The following is a 21,103-nucleotide window of genomic DNA, read 5'->3' as shown; positions in this document are numbered from 1 at the left end:
ACTTCTTTTTTAATGGAATTTTGACATTACAAATTTTGATTGTGCCTCTCAAAGGGGGGGGGGGTGCATGGGCTGGCTTTGCCCCCCCCCCTGAATCCGCCAGTGTCTCAGACAGTCTAGTGTCACGTACACAAACCCATTTAGTAAATTGCTGTTTTGTCTACACTACACTCGACCTAGTACCAACTTAGTCTAATACCACAATGTTCTAATTTCCACTTTGCTTACTATTTTGTACTTTGTCAAATTAATATATTATTCATAAACAGTACATCTAACAATATAGAATTAGTGGCCTTAGACCAAAAGTTTATTAAGCAAACTGGTTGTAGACAAATTGTTATTAGATCATCTGGACAGTAGACAAAGTAGTTGTAGACCAATGGCCAGTTTACCTTGTAGACGCATGTGCCACTTGCTTTTGCCATATTGGTGAATTTGAAAAGTTGCAATTTGGCTTTTAAAAAAAAAAGCAGATTTTCTCCCTAATACATAAATTGATTTCTTAAATCGGATAACTAATCAAAACGTTCACCTAGCGATTATATGCATCATGGCTTTTTTTTTTCTTATCTCATAGAGAGGACTTTGAAGAACATCTTTCACAAATGGCTGACAAGTTTCATCGCTCAAGACATTTCTATGTAAGATAGTTCGCCTTGCTTTCTTTTCTTTAAACATGATGTTTGCACAAATAAAATCTCATTTTGGAAGTTATTCCTCATCTCTAAGTTTTCCACCCACTCTTGTTTAAATTTTCAAAGGTGAATTGTTAAAGATATCATAATAGCAAACAACGAAAAAAGTAACCTGCATAACTCCTTAATCCTGTTTCATAAAAGTTGTAATAATAACCAAAGTAACATGGACTGTCATAAGAAAACGATTGTTAATCTTAAAGTAAATCAAGATTTAACTCTACTGAATTAATAAATTTTAGTATGGACTGCTACAGTTTAGTTACCTTATTCAGTATAATGAATTCATGATAAGGATGATTCATGTTTAATGGATTCAATATCCATGCCAAAGAATTGATTGACATCATTTACTAATGAATCATCCGTCTATTCTCATTCCAAATAATCATTTTGTGCGTATTTCACTGTAGAGTTGAAATAATTTATACTTTTTGAATGAGTTGTAACTGACGCTCCATAAAGAAGAGGTCTTGGGTTAACTTCATCAATTTCATGACAAGACTATTAATCATCATGGGGGGGTCGCCTGAATGAAATTAACTTTGCATTTTGTGATTAATAACCGATTATAGAAAACTTCATCCTATTTTAGACTTCTGCATATTGCAATTAATCCTTTCAAAAATCTGATTTATAATTTTACTCTATTTTTGTCTCACCTGCATAGCAGAGTGAGACTATAGGCGCCGCTTTTCCGACGGCGACGGCGGCGGCGGCGTCAACACCAAATCTTAACCTGAGGTTAAGTTTTTGAAATGACAGCATAACTTAGAAAGTATATGGACCTAGTTCATGAAACTTGGCCATAAGGTTAATCAAGTATTACTGAACATCCTGCCTGAGTTTCATGTCACATGACCAAGGTCAAAGGTCATTTAGGGTCAATGAACTTAGACCATGTTGGGGGAATCAACATCAAAATCTTAACCTAAGGTTAAGTTTTTGAAATGTCATCATAACTTAGAAAATATATGGACCTAGTTCATGAAACTTATACATAAGGTTAATCAAGTATCACTGAACATCCTGCATGAGTTTCACATCACATGACCAAGGTCAAAGGTCATTTAGGGTCAATGAACTTTGGCCGAATTGGGGGGTATCTGTTGAATTACCATCATAACTTTGAAAGTTTATGGATCTGATTCATGAAACTTGGACATAATAGTAATCAAGTATTACTGAACATCCTGTGCAAGTTTCAGGTCACATGATCAAGGTCAAAGGTCATTTAGGGTCAATGAACTTTGGCCAAATTGGGGTATTTGTTGAATTACAGCCATAAATTTGAAAGTGTGTTGGTCTAGTTCATAAAACTTGGACATAATAGTAATCAAGTATCACTGAACATCCTGTGCGAGTTTCAGGTCACATGATCAAGGTCAAAGGTCATGTAAGGTCAAAGAACTTTGGCCACGTTGGGGGAATTTGTTGAATTGCCATCATATCTCTATAAGTGTATTGGTCTAGTTCATAAAACGTGGAAATAAGAGTAACCAAGTATCACTGAACATCTTGTGCGAGTTATAGTAGTTTTCAAAATCAGCACTGCTGCTATATTGAATCGCGTGATGCAGGTGAGACGGCCAGAGGCATTCCACTTGTTTTAATTAAAATCTATTTTTGATTTTCCAGACAGATGAGTCTCTCTTGAATGAAATTGAGCTAATGAAACAGAAGGCACAAGAACTTGATAAAGAAGGTAAATATAAGATATTAGGATAAAATGCCACTTTATCTACATGTACATGTTTACCGCTTTGTCTTCATAAGTGTTGAAAAAACAATTATCTCTAATTTTCATGAAGTTGTGGGCTCAGGAACACAAATTTCTTGCATGTGAATGCCAGTTATTTCATTTTATCACTTTCATAACTGTTTCGATTGCAATGTTTTACAGAAATCAACCTAATATTTGCACAAGTTCCTTCAATTGTCATGTTTTAATAGACTCATGTTCAGTTTGGTTGTTTCTTTCCTTCATTTACATGTTCTTAAAAACTTACATGTCACTTGCCCCTACGTTAATTGGGCCAAAATAGGATTTTTCAGAGAGAATGGTGGGACTTTTGTTCCAATTAGGCTGCCAGCTCTGATTTGATTTTGATGAAGAGTGGCACTATTTCATTTGCTTTAGGGATTGCATGTTGAAAGTTATTTTGTCTTGAATTTTGTCTTTAAGTGGTAGCTGTAAAGACGGAAAGTGAAAAGAAGAAACAGCACATTTCAGAGCTGCAAGAGTCACTCAAACAAACCAAAGCAAGACAGGAAGAGCAAGGATTGTCAGCAAGTGTGCAGAGAGAAGTTATGTAAGTGTTGGTATATATTTTTAAAAAATATATAAAAATAACATGATAAGAAAGGGATCTAGGGAGAGAAGCCCGGGGAAAAGGGGGGGGGGGTTCTGTCATTAGAAGGTGAATACAATTAATACTTGCACATGGACTTTCAAAATGAACCCTTATACAAGTAATCATCATTCGACCTCAACGTATACTTTTCGGTTCCCCCTACCTGAGTTTAATGATAGGGTGATATAATGTATACTCACATAGGCTGGGTTGAAATGTATATCCGTTTTTCCTGATGTTTGTGAAAATCTTTTTGAAGTGCTTTTGTGTCCACCTGATGGCAATGCGGCATATGCCCCCCCCCCCCCCAGGAGAGATGGAAGAATAGAGGGAGGGGGGAGATGATGGGTTCGAATAAGATTTATAGACATAAAGAAAGAGGGATGGGGGGATTTCAAAAATAATAATAAAAATAGAGGAGAGATGGGGGAGGTGGTTTAAGCTTTAGAGAGAGGAATAAAGCAAGAGCCAAGAAATGAAATTGTTTCTTATCCCACCCAGGCAACTGAATGCCATTTTTCTTTCTCCATGCAGGTCAATGCTGACTGCTGAGAATGAGAGAATTGAAAACTTCAGACTAGGCCTGTTGGAGAGAAAGGAGGAGGTTGATAGCGTTCTGGAGAAGCTTAGGCAGTGGAAACCACCCCATGAAGTCACTCAAGAGGAATGAGGAATGTCATCGTCAATCACAATTAAAGGGACTATTCAAAGTTATATCTCTGAAAATCCTGCCCTGTAAAATAAAGAATCACCAAAAATCATATCCTTAGTATGCTGAAAGGACGACCATGAGTCCATCGCCCAAACACTCATAACGTTTAAGCTTGTCTGAAGAATTTTCTGTTTTTATTTCATGGTTCGATATCACTGACAGCTGCAGTCATCAATTCAGAGATGTGAACTTGGAGCTGCTTAACTCCTCACCTACTTAAATCAAGTCTTCCAGGTTGAAAGCCTATGGTAATTTCAAACTTCAGCAGTCAGTTGGTAAAATCACTTCATAAGTCCTACGATCATTAGAAACAGCGGTTGCACATTAATACATCCATTGTTATCTGCAGTCGAGCAGCTGACCCACGTTTATCCTTTTAACATTAACACTTTTTGGGGCAAGGATGTATCATTTAACAAACTCACTCTAGGGATGAATAGAATATGAATATTTTGTATGTCTGCAAAAATGTAATTATATTGATTCACTTATCCTGGACTATAAAAATATCTAACCATAGGGTTAGGGTTAGGACTTTACCTTTAAAAGATGTAAAATGTAGAGCACTTTATGGGGTTTCTAGAATATTTGAAATACACAGGCTACATGGATAGTGTATTAGTATTTACAATTTTATTTTCATAGCCTCCTTTTTGCCCAATTATATTGATGATTTCCCAATTCAAAGCTGTTCAATTGTTATTAAATCACAACACACAACTTGAGGAATATATCCCCCTTTCACATTTCAGATATGGTGTTTATCACAATATTTTACAACCCGTACAGAGGAACATATAAAAAAAAATTCCTAAAGTCTAATTCAATCACCTTTCACTTATCAAATTATATTGTTCTACCCTCTTTCATAGTTCGAAAAAGTAGAAAATAGATAATATAGCTCAAAATGAATTGGCAATTTGATTTAGAAAGTTACTATTTTCAGTTTCAAATTAATGATTTTTGTAACGTTGGTTGATTTCGAATTTAGAAGGTGTAATGATAGTCCAAGTTAAACAACTGTTATGAAAGAACCATGCAGCACACAGTATTGCAAAGGGAATTGATTTTTTTCTGTACATTGTTTTCGTTCTCGGAGCCCTATAACATGAGGTTTCGTGATTGATCAAAGGGGCTGATTTATACGATTGGTTGGATTGATTTTGGGAAAAGATCAATCATAAAATCATCCCTATGATCTGTTTAATCAATCGCTAAGCTTTATGTAATAGGATTCTGGTGGGTGTTTCATAAAGCTGTTTGGAATTTAAGAGTGACTTTAAGAACGACTGGTGATCCTTTCTTATGGCGAATGGTATATTCATTAGCGATGGTTTTGCGCGTAAGAAAGGATCACCATTCGTTCTTTAAGTTGCTCTTAACTTAACCACAGCTTTATGAAACGACCCCCAGTTCTTCAGGGATGTTGTTGGGTTTAGTATTTCTGAGTCGCAAGGCCGCTGGAGAAAGCTTATCCCATAGACTTTGTATGCGACTCGGGCCAAGGCCATCAAAATATGGCCTTGAGGCCTGCTTCAACCACATCCATGCAGGTCGCATGTAATTACCAGCATTCAGTATCAAATTCTACAAGTGTCTTGTATTAAAAAAATACCGCATAACAGGCAAAAAAAGTGTTCTTCCTTTTATTTTTTCTTATAATTTATGTTAGAATAACTAGCCACTACATTTGGATTTATGTTTAAGTGGTAAACGTTATGTAGATTTGATTTGATGGAGCTACATGTATGTAAATGTATGAAGTAGATGTTACTATGCCATTGATATATTGTTATTGATGCCTGAATTTCATGCAAGACAATATTAAATAATGTAAAGTACACATATCTTAAAGTCTTTGAAATGCTCTTTATTTGTTGCATATATACATAATATATAGTTAAAACATGTACATGTAGATATCGTTCATTCATAATAAATGGTTCTTTATAAAGACTTCAACCAACCAATGGAATGGAATTATAGTCTTGGGAAATATTTTGATTTGATTTAAGTTATACAACATGACACTGAAGTTTTGCTGAGCCAATAGTTGGTTCAATATCTGATAATAAATACATTAACACATGATCATGGATGCAGATTCCATTAATTGCATATAATACACACAGAAAAAAATCTTCATATAGACATATTTACATCTTCCATAGAAGAGTCTACCTAAATTTGGAATAGGCAACGGTACATGTAGTACAGGTACCATATCAAGACAAAATATTAATTTAACTCTAGAATTCAATACACAATATGATAATCTGAGATTTAGGGCCAGTTGCAAAAAGAGTTATGATCAAACACAACTCCAAAATCAAACGCAACTAGATTTTCAGAGGCACGTATTGGGAATCTGTTTGATTTTTCTAAATCTTCAATTGCGTTCAAATGAACCTTTTCTGCAACAGGCCTCTGGCAAATAGTATATCACTTTCAAAGGCCTATCATCTGGCTTATGAAATAGCATGCAAATAGTGGACGCAAAATATATTGCATGGTAGTAAGGCAGAATATGCAATCAGAATTTATTTCAAGTTTTCATAACTCGTGTCATCAAAAGTGCATAGATAGATGGACGGTGTAAATTTCTATGTAGAAAAAAAGGCATGAAGGCTTGCAGACGGACGGATAAGAAAAACTAAATTCATGGAACTCAATGAGTGTACATGTATGTAAAACTCTGAACTTGTTTGACAAGAGGAGTTGAAAATTGACAAAGGAGAAAAACTTCCAAAGTGAAAAAATGTTTAAATCAAACTAAGTAACAAGTTTGACCTTTAAAACATGGAGCAGTTAACAAGTATAAGTTGGGCTGTTGATAACGTGTTTTCTTATTGACATGAATACCTCAATCTATAGGGTTGCAATATCCCACGCAATCAGATTATATTTTTATAATTTACATTATTTCATTCCATCCTTTCTCCATCCAAAGAAATGACCATCGTGTTCTCATTCTAAACTTAACATAAATAACAGCAGTCTTCAGCAATCCATCTACCAATGTTGCTTGTCCATGCAATACAGAGGATCGTCAGTAGAATGAAAGTCTTTGATACTCTTTTTGCCATGTTCATAGATATCAAGCTTTCAAAAAGTTCTTTCATTTACATATCTGGGAACACCGACTGGAGGAGAGCCATGTAGTTGACCCTCTTGACACGGTCGTCCTCCTTGCCTGTCCATGATTCGTCAAACTTGGCGGGCGGTTGAATGTACTGGGCAGTCGTCACAGCGTGGTCACACCAGTTCAAGTGAGTGACAAGGGCATTGTAGTTGACGAGACCATCTTCGTTCTTTTGAAGTCTGGTGTGGGAGAAAAAAAAAGAAAAAATTAGAAAAAGGGTGTTCTATTTTTTAAATTCAATAAAGAGTTGTGACAGTACTGAAATAAAATATTTAGAAATTTGCTGTAAAATAGTCTGAGAGTAGTCTAAAACTGAATAAAGAGTGGTGATCCACACAACTCCAGAATCAAACGCAACTCGACTTTTAACCAATGAAATGTGCGTATTAGGGACTTATGCTTGATTTGTTTAGTTGCATATAAACGCTACCCTTCCTACAACAGGTCCCAGGGCCCCATTGCATGAGAAGTTACCATAATGGTTTGCTATGCAATGGTAACTTGCATGGAATCCTAGATTTTCATTGGGTATTTATAATTGTTGCCATGGTAGTTACCAGTGGATGGCAAATTTATCATTATGGTAATGTTTATGCAATGGGGCCCAGGTTGTCTAATATATGGCACTGATCTTACCTTGATAGGAGTGCCCTCAGGAGATCATCAGGGAGAGGCAGGTGGAATGCGTTGCAGGTACTGCGGACCAAGGCCGCGTCCAGGTAGCCAGACTTGTCTGTGTCATGCTGCAGGAAGCCTTCCAGGAGCTTGGCAAAGTTCTCAAAGCTGTTCTTCTTGAGCTGCTCCTGCACGATGGACACTAGAGTCTCCATGCTGAGTTTGACATCCTGGGTGTCGCTGTAGTAGCGGCCGAGGACAACGATCTCGTGCTCCGATAGATGGCTCCCTCCGAGCTGGACTAGCAGGTTCCTGTTTAAAGATGTCAAGAAATCAATGGTTGGAATTGTGAATATGGTCACCATGCCCACAAACACTGAATCATCAAAAATTAATCTTCAAATAACGTCAATATTCTGTAAACATTCATAAAAATTGTATAAACTAACTGAGTGATGTGAATAAGTTGGCTTACATGTCAATAATATGCCAAAAACACACAAAAACACTAAAATCACAAGTAATATAACTTATCTGCATCAGGGAAAAAATTACACAGAGGCTCAGGGTGATTTTAAAATTAACAAGTGTCCCAAAAAGTAATAAAGAGCGCCGAAAATCCCCATTCACAGCAATATTAAAGCTTATCCAATGTTGGAAGATTTAGACAGTAAGGTTCACTAGGTTGTAAGAAGGTACGCCCCCCAAAGAATTTTTTTATCTGATCCGTACAATCAAGACTACAAAAAAATGGCTTTAACTTTGCTAAAATTTGTTTACTACATAGGTTTAATGTGTGGGGGAATGGCCACTGTTAAATTGTAACTCACCTGAACAGGTCAAACTCGAGATGTCCTGAATTACTGGGATCGTTGCGTCTCAGGAATTCTTTGATTTGCTCCTTGTGCTGAGAGGCAATTTTACCAATCTTATCAGTGATGAAAGCAATGTTTGCCATCGCAAACTGCAAATCACAACAAAAAACAATAAATGGTCAACATCAATTCAAGTTACATGCTCACTGGATCGTTAGAACCCGTTATCAGCTTATATTTCTTTTCTTAAAATGTTCAGTGGAATTCTGTTAAAGAAATGCATTTTTGCTTTATTGAGAGTTTTCGTTCATTGATCGGAAATAAAGATTGATGAAGAATATCTTTTGAAGTCAGATGTTGCAAAATTTGTGTGTGCAACATAAGAATTCTGATATTCCTGTTCTTTTGCTCTATAGTTTATTCATCTGAAATAAAGATTGATAAAGGAAAAAACAGTCTTGTATATTTGTACAGGAAAAAAATACATTTTAATATTAACTTTGCAATGGAAATCTGAAGAGTTTGATTATTTCCTTTAAAATTTACAGCATAACATTGAATATGAAATAGGGAAACAAAGGAAATTGATAAAATGTATGTAGATTTTTGTATGCTTCTTAAGAATTGTTGAATATTTAATGGGGCTTTACATCAAAAGTTATTCAAACAAATAAAAAATTTGGTGTACTTTATGTCCCAAATGGGATTTAATCTACCATGTTTGTCAGATGGTAAACGTTCCTTACCACATCTGCGTTTTTCTCCATGTATCTGAATGCGTACTCGTCGGCATCGATGAGGATGAAGTAGTAGCTATTGAAATTGAGGCGACTACCAACATAGAGGTCGCTGGCCATGAAATACTCAGAGTGCTTTGTTGCAAACCGCGGCTGGTTAGGCTTCTTGACGCGGCCACGCTCGAGGAACTTGCCTCCGATGATTCCTGCATGGGGATGAGATTGCCCGTTTTTATTTTCATGTCCACATACATAAAATGAGTCGAACAGAATATGTTTACTCCCAATGATTCCTGGGGATTAGGTTGCCACTGTAAGTTATTACTTTCACATTTATATAAATGATAAATGTGTACATAATTTGCAACAAGATAAATGTTTTCTCCAGTAGTTTTTTTGGGAAGAGGTTGTTAGTAAGTTTATTTTAAATAAATATGTAACAAAGAGGTAATACTAGGATTGATCGAAACAATGATTTGGGAAAAGATGTCACATGTGGATGGATTAAACTTCAATAAAAGGAATTTGATTAAGTAGATAGATCTTACCACATTCATAATCAATACAAGAAATAAATATTTTAGTCTTAGAGCATCAAATATTTTAGTTATCAGTAAAATCAATACATTTTCAATATTTCTTTAATTGGTTCAAAATCTTGTTCCTCCACAAATTTATCAAATATTGAAATATTGGTTAGTCATGTACATTAGCCCATTATGAAAAAAATTATAATACAGAATCTTTAAAAAAACACAGGTAAACTTTCTGCACATTTTCATGAATGAAGGTTTGACTTTTTATTTTTCTTCTATAATGCCTAGATTTTTAAATTGGTGTGCATGGTTGTACTTTTCTTTCTTTGTTATTATATTTGTTGACGTGTTTAAATTTTCAGTAAATACTTAATAATATAAACAAAATTCATACATCTAAGGAGAGTTTGATGATTTTTCTCTCAGAAGCCCTTTTTGACCACTTGAAAGATTATTTCATGATAATTTTTCCCTTGCTTACCAGAATTCCTTTCAGGTGGCTCAAAGACTGCGATGGTGTCATCAGACAGGAAGTATGAGATGATGAAACGACGGTCGACATCGATTGGTTTGGTCGTGTCGAGACGGGCAACAAATCGAAGAACGTTGCTATCCAATCCATGTCTGTAACAATAGCAATCAATTCATTAGTTTGGTTGTGTTTTTAACGGCATAGGAAAATACATGAGGGAAACGGCAATTTCAGCCTCCTTACAATCCAAATCACCCCTAAAATTTGCCAAATGGCACACTTTGGGGCAACCATCTTTTCTACAGTCACCCCTAAGATTTACCTAAAAAACTATAAAAGAATATTTCAAAAATCAATATTCCACATTTAACAAAATAAATAATATCAGCATTTATACCATATAATCGCTTCTTGCGAGAGAAACAAATAGCCTGTCAAATGATTTGAATAGCCCCCTAAATTCAGCAATCGACTCAATAAAAATAGATGCAAATTTAAGTCCTTTAATATATCATATCTTCCTACAATTCTCCTGCATTTTTTATAATTTCAGCCTCAGATTTGTCCTATCCGTTGACATCACCACCAGTTTACTGAGCTGATGCAGTACAGACGACATACAAGAAAAAGAGGAGGTGGCATGGAGATGCAGCGCGTTGCAGAGCTGTCGTAATGTGTGCGCTGGCCTGGGATGCGATTGCACTGAGATACGATCGGCAACTTTTACGATTGGGTCTTAGTGCAATCTTATCACAAAGTGTGTGCGGTTGGCGTAAGTGCTGACTGAGCAAAGCGTATATCACATGTTTATACCTGTCTTTCTCCATGAACTTGATGAAGTCCCGACGTGGAGGCTTTGGCAGGAGTCCCATGCAGGAGCAGAGGGAATCTTCTTCGGAGCCGAAGCCGGTGTATGGTGGCCACTCCCGCTTGCTCCCCCCTGCAGGAGCATTCCTATAGTTCACTGCACTGTAGTCATCTGTGATTGAGAATAGTGATTCAAAGGGCATTTTAAGTTATGGGCAAGGCGAAACAATTACAGTGAGGAGCATTCATATAGGTTATAATAATAAAAATAATAATAATATATGATTTATATATTGCATCATTAGACTTGCTGCAATTGAGATGGAGATTTAAATATAATGTTGAATTAAGGGTCAGGCAAAAAAACAATTACTGTGAGGAGCATTCCTATAATTTACAGACTACAGTCCGCTGTGATTGAGAATAGACCTTAAGCCTTAAATAATGGCCGGGGGGGGGGGGGGGGTTGAATCAACCCCCCTCAACATTTTCTGCGATCATTCCCCCGCGCGAAATTTTTTGACCGCGCCACTCACAGAGTTTATACTTTTAAGTCTCGCGCATCTTTTGAGACCAAACTTACGATGCCCGGGTACGCGGTTCCGAAATTACGCAACATTTTGTAAGTGCATGTCAGACCAAAAATTGTTCCAAAACGTGATTTTGTGTACAAAGTCAATGCAAATTGAGTTTTCTCATCTTATTCATAAAGATATTATTATTTTTACTTTAAACAGCTGAAAGCAATTGATTTTAGCATAATTATGCTTCAAAAAGGTTGTGCAATAAATCTGGTGAAAAAAACAAAGAAAAACAAAAGGTTGAAAAACAAAACAAATACATAAGAAATTCATAAAACAATAAAATACATAAGAAATTGATTTCCAAACCGAAGTTTTTTTGAATTGCCATTGTTAAGAATGCTACAAAGAATATTTTTACCAAAAATTAGCATTCTAGGAGCTTTATTTAGTGAATTAGAGCAAAGTATGATTTATGCATAAATTAGCATAATTAATTCATATAAAATAAAATCTCATTATTTTGGAAAATTTTACCATACAGCCTTGTAGATTACATTGCACACTACCAGCGTGCAAATTTTTGCGGCGCTCACACGATCGGCGGCCGAGATCTCAGGGGGGGGGGGTTGAATCAACCCCCCCCCCCGGCCACAAAACAGCCAAAAAAGCCCGGCCTAGTTAGGGTTAAGCATTGATGTCACTGAGCCGCCATCTAAAAGGCTGAATTCAATGCCTTGCATGCGTTGGTGATCTGCACCTGCCACATCTCTGAAAACTCCGTTTACGTGTATTCCTATACCCTCTGATGGAGCCTTGGAGGGCACTACAAGATTATGACGTCATATGCGTAAAGCCTATAAAGAATTGAAGGGAATATCAAGCAATGTGTACAGCGAAAAAAAATATGCTGTGAGCTGTCACAATCTTTTCAATGATATTTATGTTGATTATTATGTAAAAATGAAGGCCCACTGCAAAGGAGTACTTGCCTTATGCCCTCCAAATTTCCTATCAAATGGTACATGTACTTACTGACTCCATATTTCCTTGTGTAGTACTCCTTGGTGAAATCATCACAGTCCGCCAGGGTCAACCAACGCCCGTTGGCGTTGATGGTACTCCCTATTGTCAGATCATGGTCCATGTAGAATTCAGAGTGGACAGCCCCAGTCTGAAGGTTGTGAAAAATAAGGGCAGAGTTTTTTAAAAAATTGCTTGACTAGTACAATCAAAAGAAACAGGTCATTAAGTAAAATATGCAATGGAAATGGCTAACATGGGTGATCCATTCTCACAATAAAACCTTGTTTAGGCACGATTGATCGACCAAGCCAAGCAATATTTATCATAGTATTGAGACATCATAGGAGTGGAGAGAACAATTGTAGCCAGGGGAAATGTTACGGCACGACTAGCTGTGAAACTAACCTTCAGACTGTCAAGTATATATCTTCCTCCATGGCCGGTAGGTCCGAAGACATTGAGTACGGTCCTGCCAGTGATCTCACCAGGTTGTCTCAGGCCTTCTGGGGATACCTTCGACAGGCGCCCTCTCCTCAAGAACATGGGAGTCTTGTCGCGGCCAGAGTTGGGCTGGATGATCTCCTTGATCTCGATAGTGTCATCTGCCAGGAAGTAGTGCAGGTAGAACTCCCTGAGGTCACCAAACATGTTGTCACGATCGTCCCAGACGCACAAGAAGCGCAGTACGTGACGGTCGTGATCAAGGAACTGCTTGAGTGTGTCAACCTTTTCGTATGGTCGCAGTGGCTGTTGAGATTCATCCATCTGTAACATACAAAAAATCAATGCAGCCACACAACATTATACAAGTATACATATTGGCTTTCAATTTTGAATAAAAATAACAACTACAGCTAACATGGTCTTTATTGGAACTATTATTGCTAAAAAATGATGTTGTAGAAGGGGTCGGTCATTAAATCCCTCAATTAGGATGTGAAATTATGAAAATTCTCATCTGGTACTTTGACAAAATTGGCAAAATCCCATACACAAGTTGTTGTATATGGTGCTATGCATCCCATATGATAATCACAATTTGGTAAAGTTAATCCATGGATAAAGCAGATATAGCAACCTCTAGATAATGAGTAATAATAATGCCAAATCTCTATCCCCAATGAACTTACAAAACACAATACATAATGGATAATTTTTAAAAAGGCCAGATGTTTGAAACAGAAAAATGACAAATCAAGTCCCTCAAATTAGCAAAAGTAAAACGGATCTTAGAGTACCCATCCAATTCCTATTTTTCACAAGATTTGTTTGTAAGACATGTCAAGTGAAACGATTATTTCCTCCCTGAACATGCGGAATTAGCATTGTTTAATACTATGGTTCAGTAAAGTTGGTCCTCATTGTCAAATCTGTAAAAATTAAATATCGTATTCCGTAATTCAAATTATAAGAAACAAAAGAACTAATGAGGAACGTTGAATGTCTCATTTGCATGTCACTAAGTTGTGCATATCAATGATTTGTGAAAATTGAGCGAAACTTTAAAATTTCATAACTCTCTTCTTTTACATCCGATTTTGATTAAATTTTCAGCATTGAGTTGGTTTTTCTCTATTTATTCAAATCAACATTTTTCTGGAGTGGACTTGACCTTTAAGAATTCTGCTACTTACGCCTTTCCTAACATTGGTATACGGATCAGCTGGTGTTTCCACAGGAGCCTTGATGCGAACTCCAAGTTTCTTGAGGAAGTTGTAAGTGAACTGATCGCATCCTGTGATCTTGAATGTTCGCCCGTAAAGTGTTATTTCCTGATCGACATTGAAATTATTGACTGTGTAGAACTGGTCATCATTTGGAGGTGGAAGGGGGATACGATGCCGTCTGATTAAGGTTCCTGGAATAAACAATAGAGCTTAGACAATCACATGCCATGAACTGAGCAAGTGCTAGTGACTTCTTGGAAAACATGACATCACATCCTTTGTCTAAATATTCAATTAATCAAACTTAGACATTTCTATACAAGAAATTTATCTCTGGAATGCACCATATCCAATATGACCGTAAGTTGCATTAAATTAATCATGATTCAAATTGTCTGAAACATTAATAATGCCAAATAACATCTAACAACCTTCCCAGGGTTGGCGCGTTTTAAACGGTGTGTTTTAAAACATGTTTTAAAACGCGTTTTAAAACACCCGTTTTTTTTACAAAAAAAACGTGTTTTAAAACAATTTGCCTGGATGTAATTTTAGATGAATGCTGTTTTTTTATACTGTTATTAGTATTATTTTCTTCTAACTAACTAAAACTCTTTTTCAACACCACTCCTTTTCTCCTCTTTCTCTTTCCCCCTTCATTCTTTCTTTCTCCATTGCTTTGTCATGTTCCTCTTCTCCCTGTTCAATTGTGCACATCAATCCATATTAAGATTATTCTCATTTTAACAAACATATCTGAGTGTTGTGCTCACTTTTTGGACAGGGAAAGAAACACTTTAAAATGAGCTTAAATACATGTACATGTAATAGAAGTACTTGAATGAAATGGAAGTGTTGCACAAGCACAATAATATTTTACAGATGACTGTAAGCCTGACATCATACTCTTGAGATACACCATACACACAAAAGCAGGTAAAACTTTGTGCTTCGTAAAGATGAAGAAAGGTACTTTAAACAGTATTAGATAATCAGCTAGCAAACCTTAACCCTAACAATTCCAGGAGACATTAATGGCCCCTAAAAATTTCTATTATAAATCCATAATCACGACAGGGCCATGCCTTTTGGGGATGCATGCATGGGTATGCAGTTATGATATACACCACAATTGCATATTATCAGATCCCGAATTGCTCAAAAACGGGATTTCATGTATAAACCCAATGTGAGTTCTTGCCAAAATTTGTATCTGTATCATTATTTTACTTATTGTTTATGATTTTAAAATTATTGCCAAAAATTTCTATTACTAATAAAAAAAGGTTTAAAAATCTGCACATTAGAAAAGTAAAAAGTTAAAACAAAACATTACCAGTAACTTAAATAGACTGGGCTATTTCGTTTCCTAGAAGACTGGGGGGGGGGGGGCTTATGACCTGGGTCGTCGATCGCGGGATCACAACGAAAATTGGCACATGCATTACCCATGGCATAATCTAAAAAAAACTATAAATCAAATTGTGCATAAATCTCATTGCTAATTTATGTGTAAGATCAGAAGTTTGCTCTAATTATCTAAATAATGCCCCTGAAAAAGTGAAATGCTCATTTTTGGTTCACAAACTCTTTATATGAATGTGATCAAATGTTCTTAAAAAAAATCCAACATCACATTTATTTTTTATGTATTTTATTTTTTCAATGGAAATAGTAAGGGGCTATATTTTGACCATAAACAAGGTGAAATTAATTGATTTTCATTGGTAAAAGGAAAACTAATGACACATTTATGAATTTTGGCTAAAAACATTATTTGCATTGGATTCGTACACGAATTCACGTTTTTGAGCAATTTTGGGTCTGCATGCACTTACAAAATGTTGCGTAATTTCGGAACCCCATACCAGGGGGTCCCAAAAGTTGCGTGAGACTCGGAAAAGAACAATTTGAGTGACGCGGAGAAAAATGCACAGCGGATTTATCGCGAAAAATGAAATAAAGCATATTGATTTACCAGTTATGAAATTAAGCTTTGAAACCCCATGTATTGTCCAAACTTATCGCGAAAAAATGACGAGGGGTGCTGAATCAGCCCCCCCCCCCAGTCTTTTTAGGGTTAAAAAACATTCTATACTGATTTTTTTTAAATATACACTTGATCAGAATTCCTGAATTAAAAAATAAGTAGTTTAAGGGCTTTATTTATGGATTTTAATAGAATTTGTATTTCATGCACTAAAATTGGTATAATTGATTCAAATGAAATAAAGCAACTGTAATGAAATTAAGCTTTGAACCCCATGTACGTCAATTTCTTCCATTGTGCAAATTCTTCTTGCCCCCCCCCCCCCATTGACAAGACTTAATATACCTCAGGACTACATGTATATGTACATGTATTAGGAATAAAATATCAACAAATTTTTTTTTGTAGGCATTCAATTTCCATGATTTAGTAATTTTGGGAAAAATAAGAACTTTTCTGTTGGAAATTCATTAACAAAATTGTGGTCATCTCTTATTTAAAACATCAAGAGCTTAAATCATACTGTATTTAGTGTATAGTTTAATTGATTTATAGAAAATTGCATCATTCGTTGAAAAAAAAACGTTTTAAAACGATTTAAAACGTTTTAAAACAATAAAAAACGTTTTATTTGTTTTTTTTAATAAAAAACGTTTTTTATTACAACCCTTCCTTAAAACCTATCCTTCTTTATAATTAGATTTTGCCACTTTGTATGTAAGCTCTTGTTGGCCTAAATGGAGAAGTAGGTATTCGCAATAATTCTCTTTTCTGTATATCTGGATATTTCATTATCGATTTGATTCCTATGAATAAGAGGTTAATTGATTACATTTTTATTGTTGATTCCAGTAATTAACTAGTAGATGTGTACACCTCCAGTTAAAACTCTTCTTGGAGTATTTCGGTGGAACATCATACCAAGTACCAAGTACTGGAAATTCTGCACATAGAAATACCAGTATTACATTATAAGCACCTTATTATTATCATTAATCACATACCTTGTGGGATACCGCTGTTTTCAACCAGAGGTTCGATGACCTGAATGGAATCGTCCTCAAGATAGAAATAGATCTTGCACTTCCTGATGCGATACTGTTGCCTCATCTCATGAACAGCCTCCTGGAAGAAGGCGTCAAAGTGCAGAACCTGCTTGTCAAAGGCCACCCAGGACGGAGATGAGTTGCCTTGGCCCTGGGGTATGCTGCTTGTCTCAGGCTTGAGCTTCTGTCCAAGTCGTTTGTCACCTCCGATGCCTGGCTTGTGTTCTCCGACCATCATGGGTACTTCATTACTGTAGTCGAAGTGCTGCGACTTGTGGAATTTATCTTTCCCCAACTGACAAAATATGGGAGAGGAAAATGAGATACAAAAATTAAATACCATGATTGGACACTTTGTTTTTGTTGGCTCAAGACTTATATATCTAGATTCTATACCGTATTTTTAGAGAATGTCAATTGTTGACTCATTCAACAAATGTGTGAGATTGTCCCCATAAATGTTAAATGATTGAACTTCAGTGATATTGTTCTAAAATGACTAAAATCAAATCCGTCCCTGTCCCTGTAGATTTACTCCTAGTATCTACTCTTAGTATTTAAAAATTGTCTGTGTTAATTACATGTACGTCTTGTTTAGAAATTCCTCCAAACAGACAGATTTCAGCTAACCTAATGTTAACCCAGGTAGGCTCAACGCCAGCAGTCACACAAATTGATTTTTGTGACGCAGAGTACCGGAAATGTACCTCAAAACACCCGCCCAAAATACTGAAAAAAAATGGAAACCATGCACCCACCTCTTGGACTGAAGTTAGCAACCAAAAACATGCAAACTGGTGAGCTGCCGTGGGCAGATCTTCTGATCATTAACTTCAGTTCTAACTTGGAATTCGTTCAAGTACAAGTTTACCATTTTGTGTGCAATTTTGAATGGGAGAGAATGGATGCCGCACTATTTTTTTTTTTTCAGGGTCAAGCTCCTGAATACTACTTTTTGATGATAGGGATCCTGTGAAAAAACATCGATAAAATTGAGGTGGGTGCATGATGTCCATTTTTTATTTATTTGGGCCTGTTTTGAGGTGGATCTATTAATTATTATGGTAAGGTGCCCCAAAGGCAAAGCCCTCGTCTGCGTACACGAATATCTGTGCGATTCTAATAAAAGAAGATACTCAACGACAACAAAATTTACACCTGAAATACATAGATGTTCTGAGCTAGACCCTCGCGCATGCAATGTTTTGAAATCGGCAGCGAATTATTTATACCTGTGAGCCGTGAGGAACTCGATGTTGGCTCTAAATCACAAATTTTGAGGCTAACCGGGGAATGGATTTGGACTAATTGGAGTTGAATTAGGATGAGAAGTAAGAAATTAAGCTTCTTATTCTTTTTAAGCAAGTTTCGGTGTAGGATTTTTACAAAAAATGTGCAATTTTTCCCCAACTTTGCCACTCGGGAGTCACCCAAGGCCAGGGTTCATTACATGCCGCCGCGCACAGAAAAATCAAGCCATAGAACTAGAAGTCGTGTGTTGTACACCAGAGGCAGAAGTGGGATCTCAGCACGTGCAACCCACTAGTTAGAAATTCACTGCCAAACGCGGCTCATGGTGCGAGGTAATAGTAAACCTCGCAATACATGTGACTGAGTGCTCGGGAGTATCAGATTCAGAGCGAGTTTTGGATCTTGATGTTCGGGTAGGTGGAGCGTAGTGACTAGTGTAGCTGCCTGTACTGACTGTAGTGAAGAGGAGTGGAGCCTGCACGAACATTGCTTGAGGTAGGCCTACCGGTAATTTGTATCTAACTTTTCCTTCCTAAATCTCTGTCAGATAATTCTTAATCTTGATAAACCTTCTGGCTTCTCCATATTTTTTTTTCAATTTTAGTTTACTTTTTTAGTGGAGCCTGGAGGGGACCGTAATCCGATCGGAGGGGACATTTGGAAGTCTTGCCGGCCAAATAATAATAGTTTACTGTTTAGAACTCTTTCCTTACTGGGCACTGGATTTTTTCCCATTTATTAATCTCAGTTTAGCTGTGATACTGTGACTTGTGAGTGTACCCAGTCCCATATATTAAGTTTCATTTCAGTTCGCCAAAATTCAATCTCCATGATGCCGGGCATGATTAATCAAAACACATTCAACATCACCATCGCCATCATCGGCACTCATCTCATTCTCAAAATCAAATTGGGCCATTGGCGCTGCCCCACTGGACTCTACGGTAGGGAGTCTAGCTGGAGCTGCACTGCCACAAAATTCAGTCAGCACTTCGTTTTCCTCTGTCTATGAAACTTACCCTGGGGTTGAAGGAATTTCCTGGTAAAAATGGTAACGACATTTTATGACTTAATGTCACTTAAATTAGCTATTAAAACTTGTCCAGCGCTGTGTTATTCTCTCCTTTCGCCTTGTTCCACTAGCTGCGGCTGATCTGAGTGACTGATTTTTCTTTTCTTCACTTATTTTTCGCATGTGTTATACACACTCCATTCACTTTGCACGCAAATCACCGGTTGTTATTGTGTGTCCAAGAGACTTGGCAACACAGCGTTTTCGGTCGCTATGAGTGACATCACGCAATGAGGGGTATGGCCTTAGTGTTGTACCGGGTGGCCAATATGCAAACCACGCCTCACCAACTCATCATGCTATAGTCTGCAAAAACAGACCCTGGTTGACACTTAAAGCAACACCGAGGGTCTTGACAAAAGTCTAGTTCAATTTTCCCTTCTCATTTTCAACACATACAAATGATCAACATCATTTTTTATAATAGGCCTACACTCCACATCAGGGGCGGATCCAGCTTCCGCCAATAATGTTACCCCATCAGCAGCTCAAAATTGATTTTGGTTTGTTTCTTTGAAGGAGTAATCCCAACAGTCACTATAGCAGAAGGTTTTGATATATATTCTAGCCTGATCGAATAAACTAGCACTTAAGACATATTTCGTCCGTAAAAAGTATTTATTTAACAATTTATAATCACAAAGGGAATAAGAAAGCATAATTAAATATTCTTCATATAACAAAAAATCTATATAATTATGAAACACAAACATACACATAAAACAAACACATAAAAACAGGAACAAAAAACCCAAATGAAATAAAACAAAAATAATAAAAACCTCACCTCGGAAGGACTGCTCCTGGGGTAGAGGACTATAAGGATGATTCTTCAAAGTGTTGCCATTTCCTATAAAGGTGAAATAACAAAGTTCCCCTTTCCAATGCAAGCATTTTCTCTTATTTTCTATTTTCAATTAATTTATCCTCAATTTCGTTTACATTTGGAGGTACCCTGTTTTCTCTACCAGTGAAGATCATAAATCTTATCAATATTAACATATGGTTTAGTTTCATTTATTCCATTATGAATTGGTTTTCAAGAAATTCCCTTAAAAATTTGAAGTTTAATCTATCAGTACATGTTAATTACAAAAGTGATTATGATCTTACTTTACGTAATAGGATCGCATCATCGTACAGAAACACCAGAATCGTTCTCTAATCACTCATAAAACTACTTCTAGCTTGTTGTGGATGATTTTGTTTTCACGTTTACGGGACTATACTAGCCTGGCATTATCACATTTTGAAAGTGCTTGCCTGAACAGATCTAACTTGATTTAATTGGTCAAACTATCTTCATCTTTAATAATCAAATCTTCAGTCCTGATTTAATAGCTTGCGTTACGGAATCCCATCCCCTCTCTTTTGCTCTGCATGTTCCCATGCATCTCTTTTAGATAACTCACCCACTTACTCATCCACCCTGCTCTTTTATTCATTTTCCGAGTAATTTTCTCATTTACTTCCATATTTCCCAGTGGTCGCTCACCCCCAACTTTTTGATAAGGGGTATTACATATTATAATACTCCCAGTTTCCATCCCACCCTGTTTATTTCTGTCCCTATCCAAATTAGGAATCTCTTCACAAAGTGAACAAAGTATGTTTATCATTATTACACATTTTTTTATTGACA

The 21,103-nt window shown here is 36.5% G+C and overlaps 2 protein-coding genes across 3 annotated transcripts in view; one reads left to right on the top strand and one right to left on the bottom strand.

Moving 5' to 3' along the window:
• Window positions 1-5,726, top strand: part of LOC129279617 (uncharacterized) — a 28,562-nt gene extending 22,836 nt beyond the window's left edge. For both annotated transcript variants that reach the window (XM_064111531.1, XM_064111532.1), the window contains exons 5-8: window positions 581-644; window positions 2,337-2,403; window positions 2,884-3,010; window positions 3,587-5,726. In XM_064111531.1, the coding sequence (XP_063967601.1) occupies window positions 581-644; window positions 2,337-2,403; window positions 2,884-3,010; window positions 3,587-3,722 (394 nt within the window). In that variant the 3' untranslated portion in view covers window positions 3,723-5,726. The remainder of the gene's footprint in view (window positions 1-580; window positions 645-2,336; window positions 2,404-2,883; window positions 3,011-3,586) is intronic.
• On the bottom strand, window positions 5,614-19,637 carry LOC129279588 (EF-hand domain-containing family member C2-like). Its single transcript, XM_064111530.1, has 11 exons — window positions 19,409-19,637; window positions 17,097-17,433; window positions 14,070-14,293; window positions 12,841-13,200; window positions 12,445-12,583; window positions 10,895-11,060; window positions 10,091-10,233; window positions 9,083-9,279; window positions 8,352-8,485; window positions 7,543-7,833; window positions 5,614-7,085 (listed from the first exon to the last, which is right to left on the bottom strand). Exons 1-11 carry the CDS (start codon window positions 19,448-19,450, stop codon window positions 6,887-6,889), a joined length of 2,232 nt encoding a protein of 743 aa, XP_063967600.1. The 5' UTR covers window positions 19,451-19,637; the 3' UTR covers window positions 5,614-6,886.
• Between the last annotated feature and the right edge of the window lie 1,466 nt (window positions 19,638-21,103).

The sequence above is a fragment of the Lytechinus pictus genome, chromosome 16 (genome assembly GCF_037042905.1).
Source record: "Lytechinus pictus isolate F3 Inbred chromosome 16, Lp3.0, whole genome shotgun sequence".
NCBI classification, from domain to species: domain Eukaryota; kingdom Metazoa; phylum Echinodermata; class Echinoidea; order Temnopleuroida; family Toxopneustidae; genus Lytechinus; species Lytechinus pictus.
The sequence above is the reverse complement of the archived record's forward strand: the minus strand, read 5'-3'. Positions and strand labels throughout refer to the sequence as shown.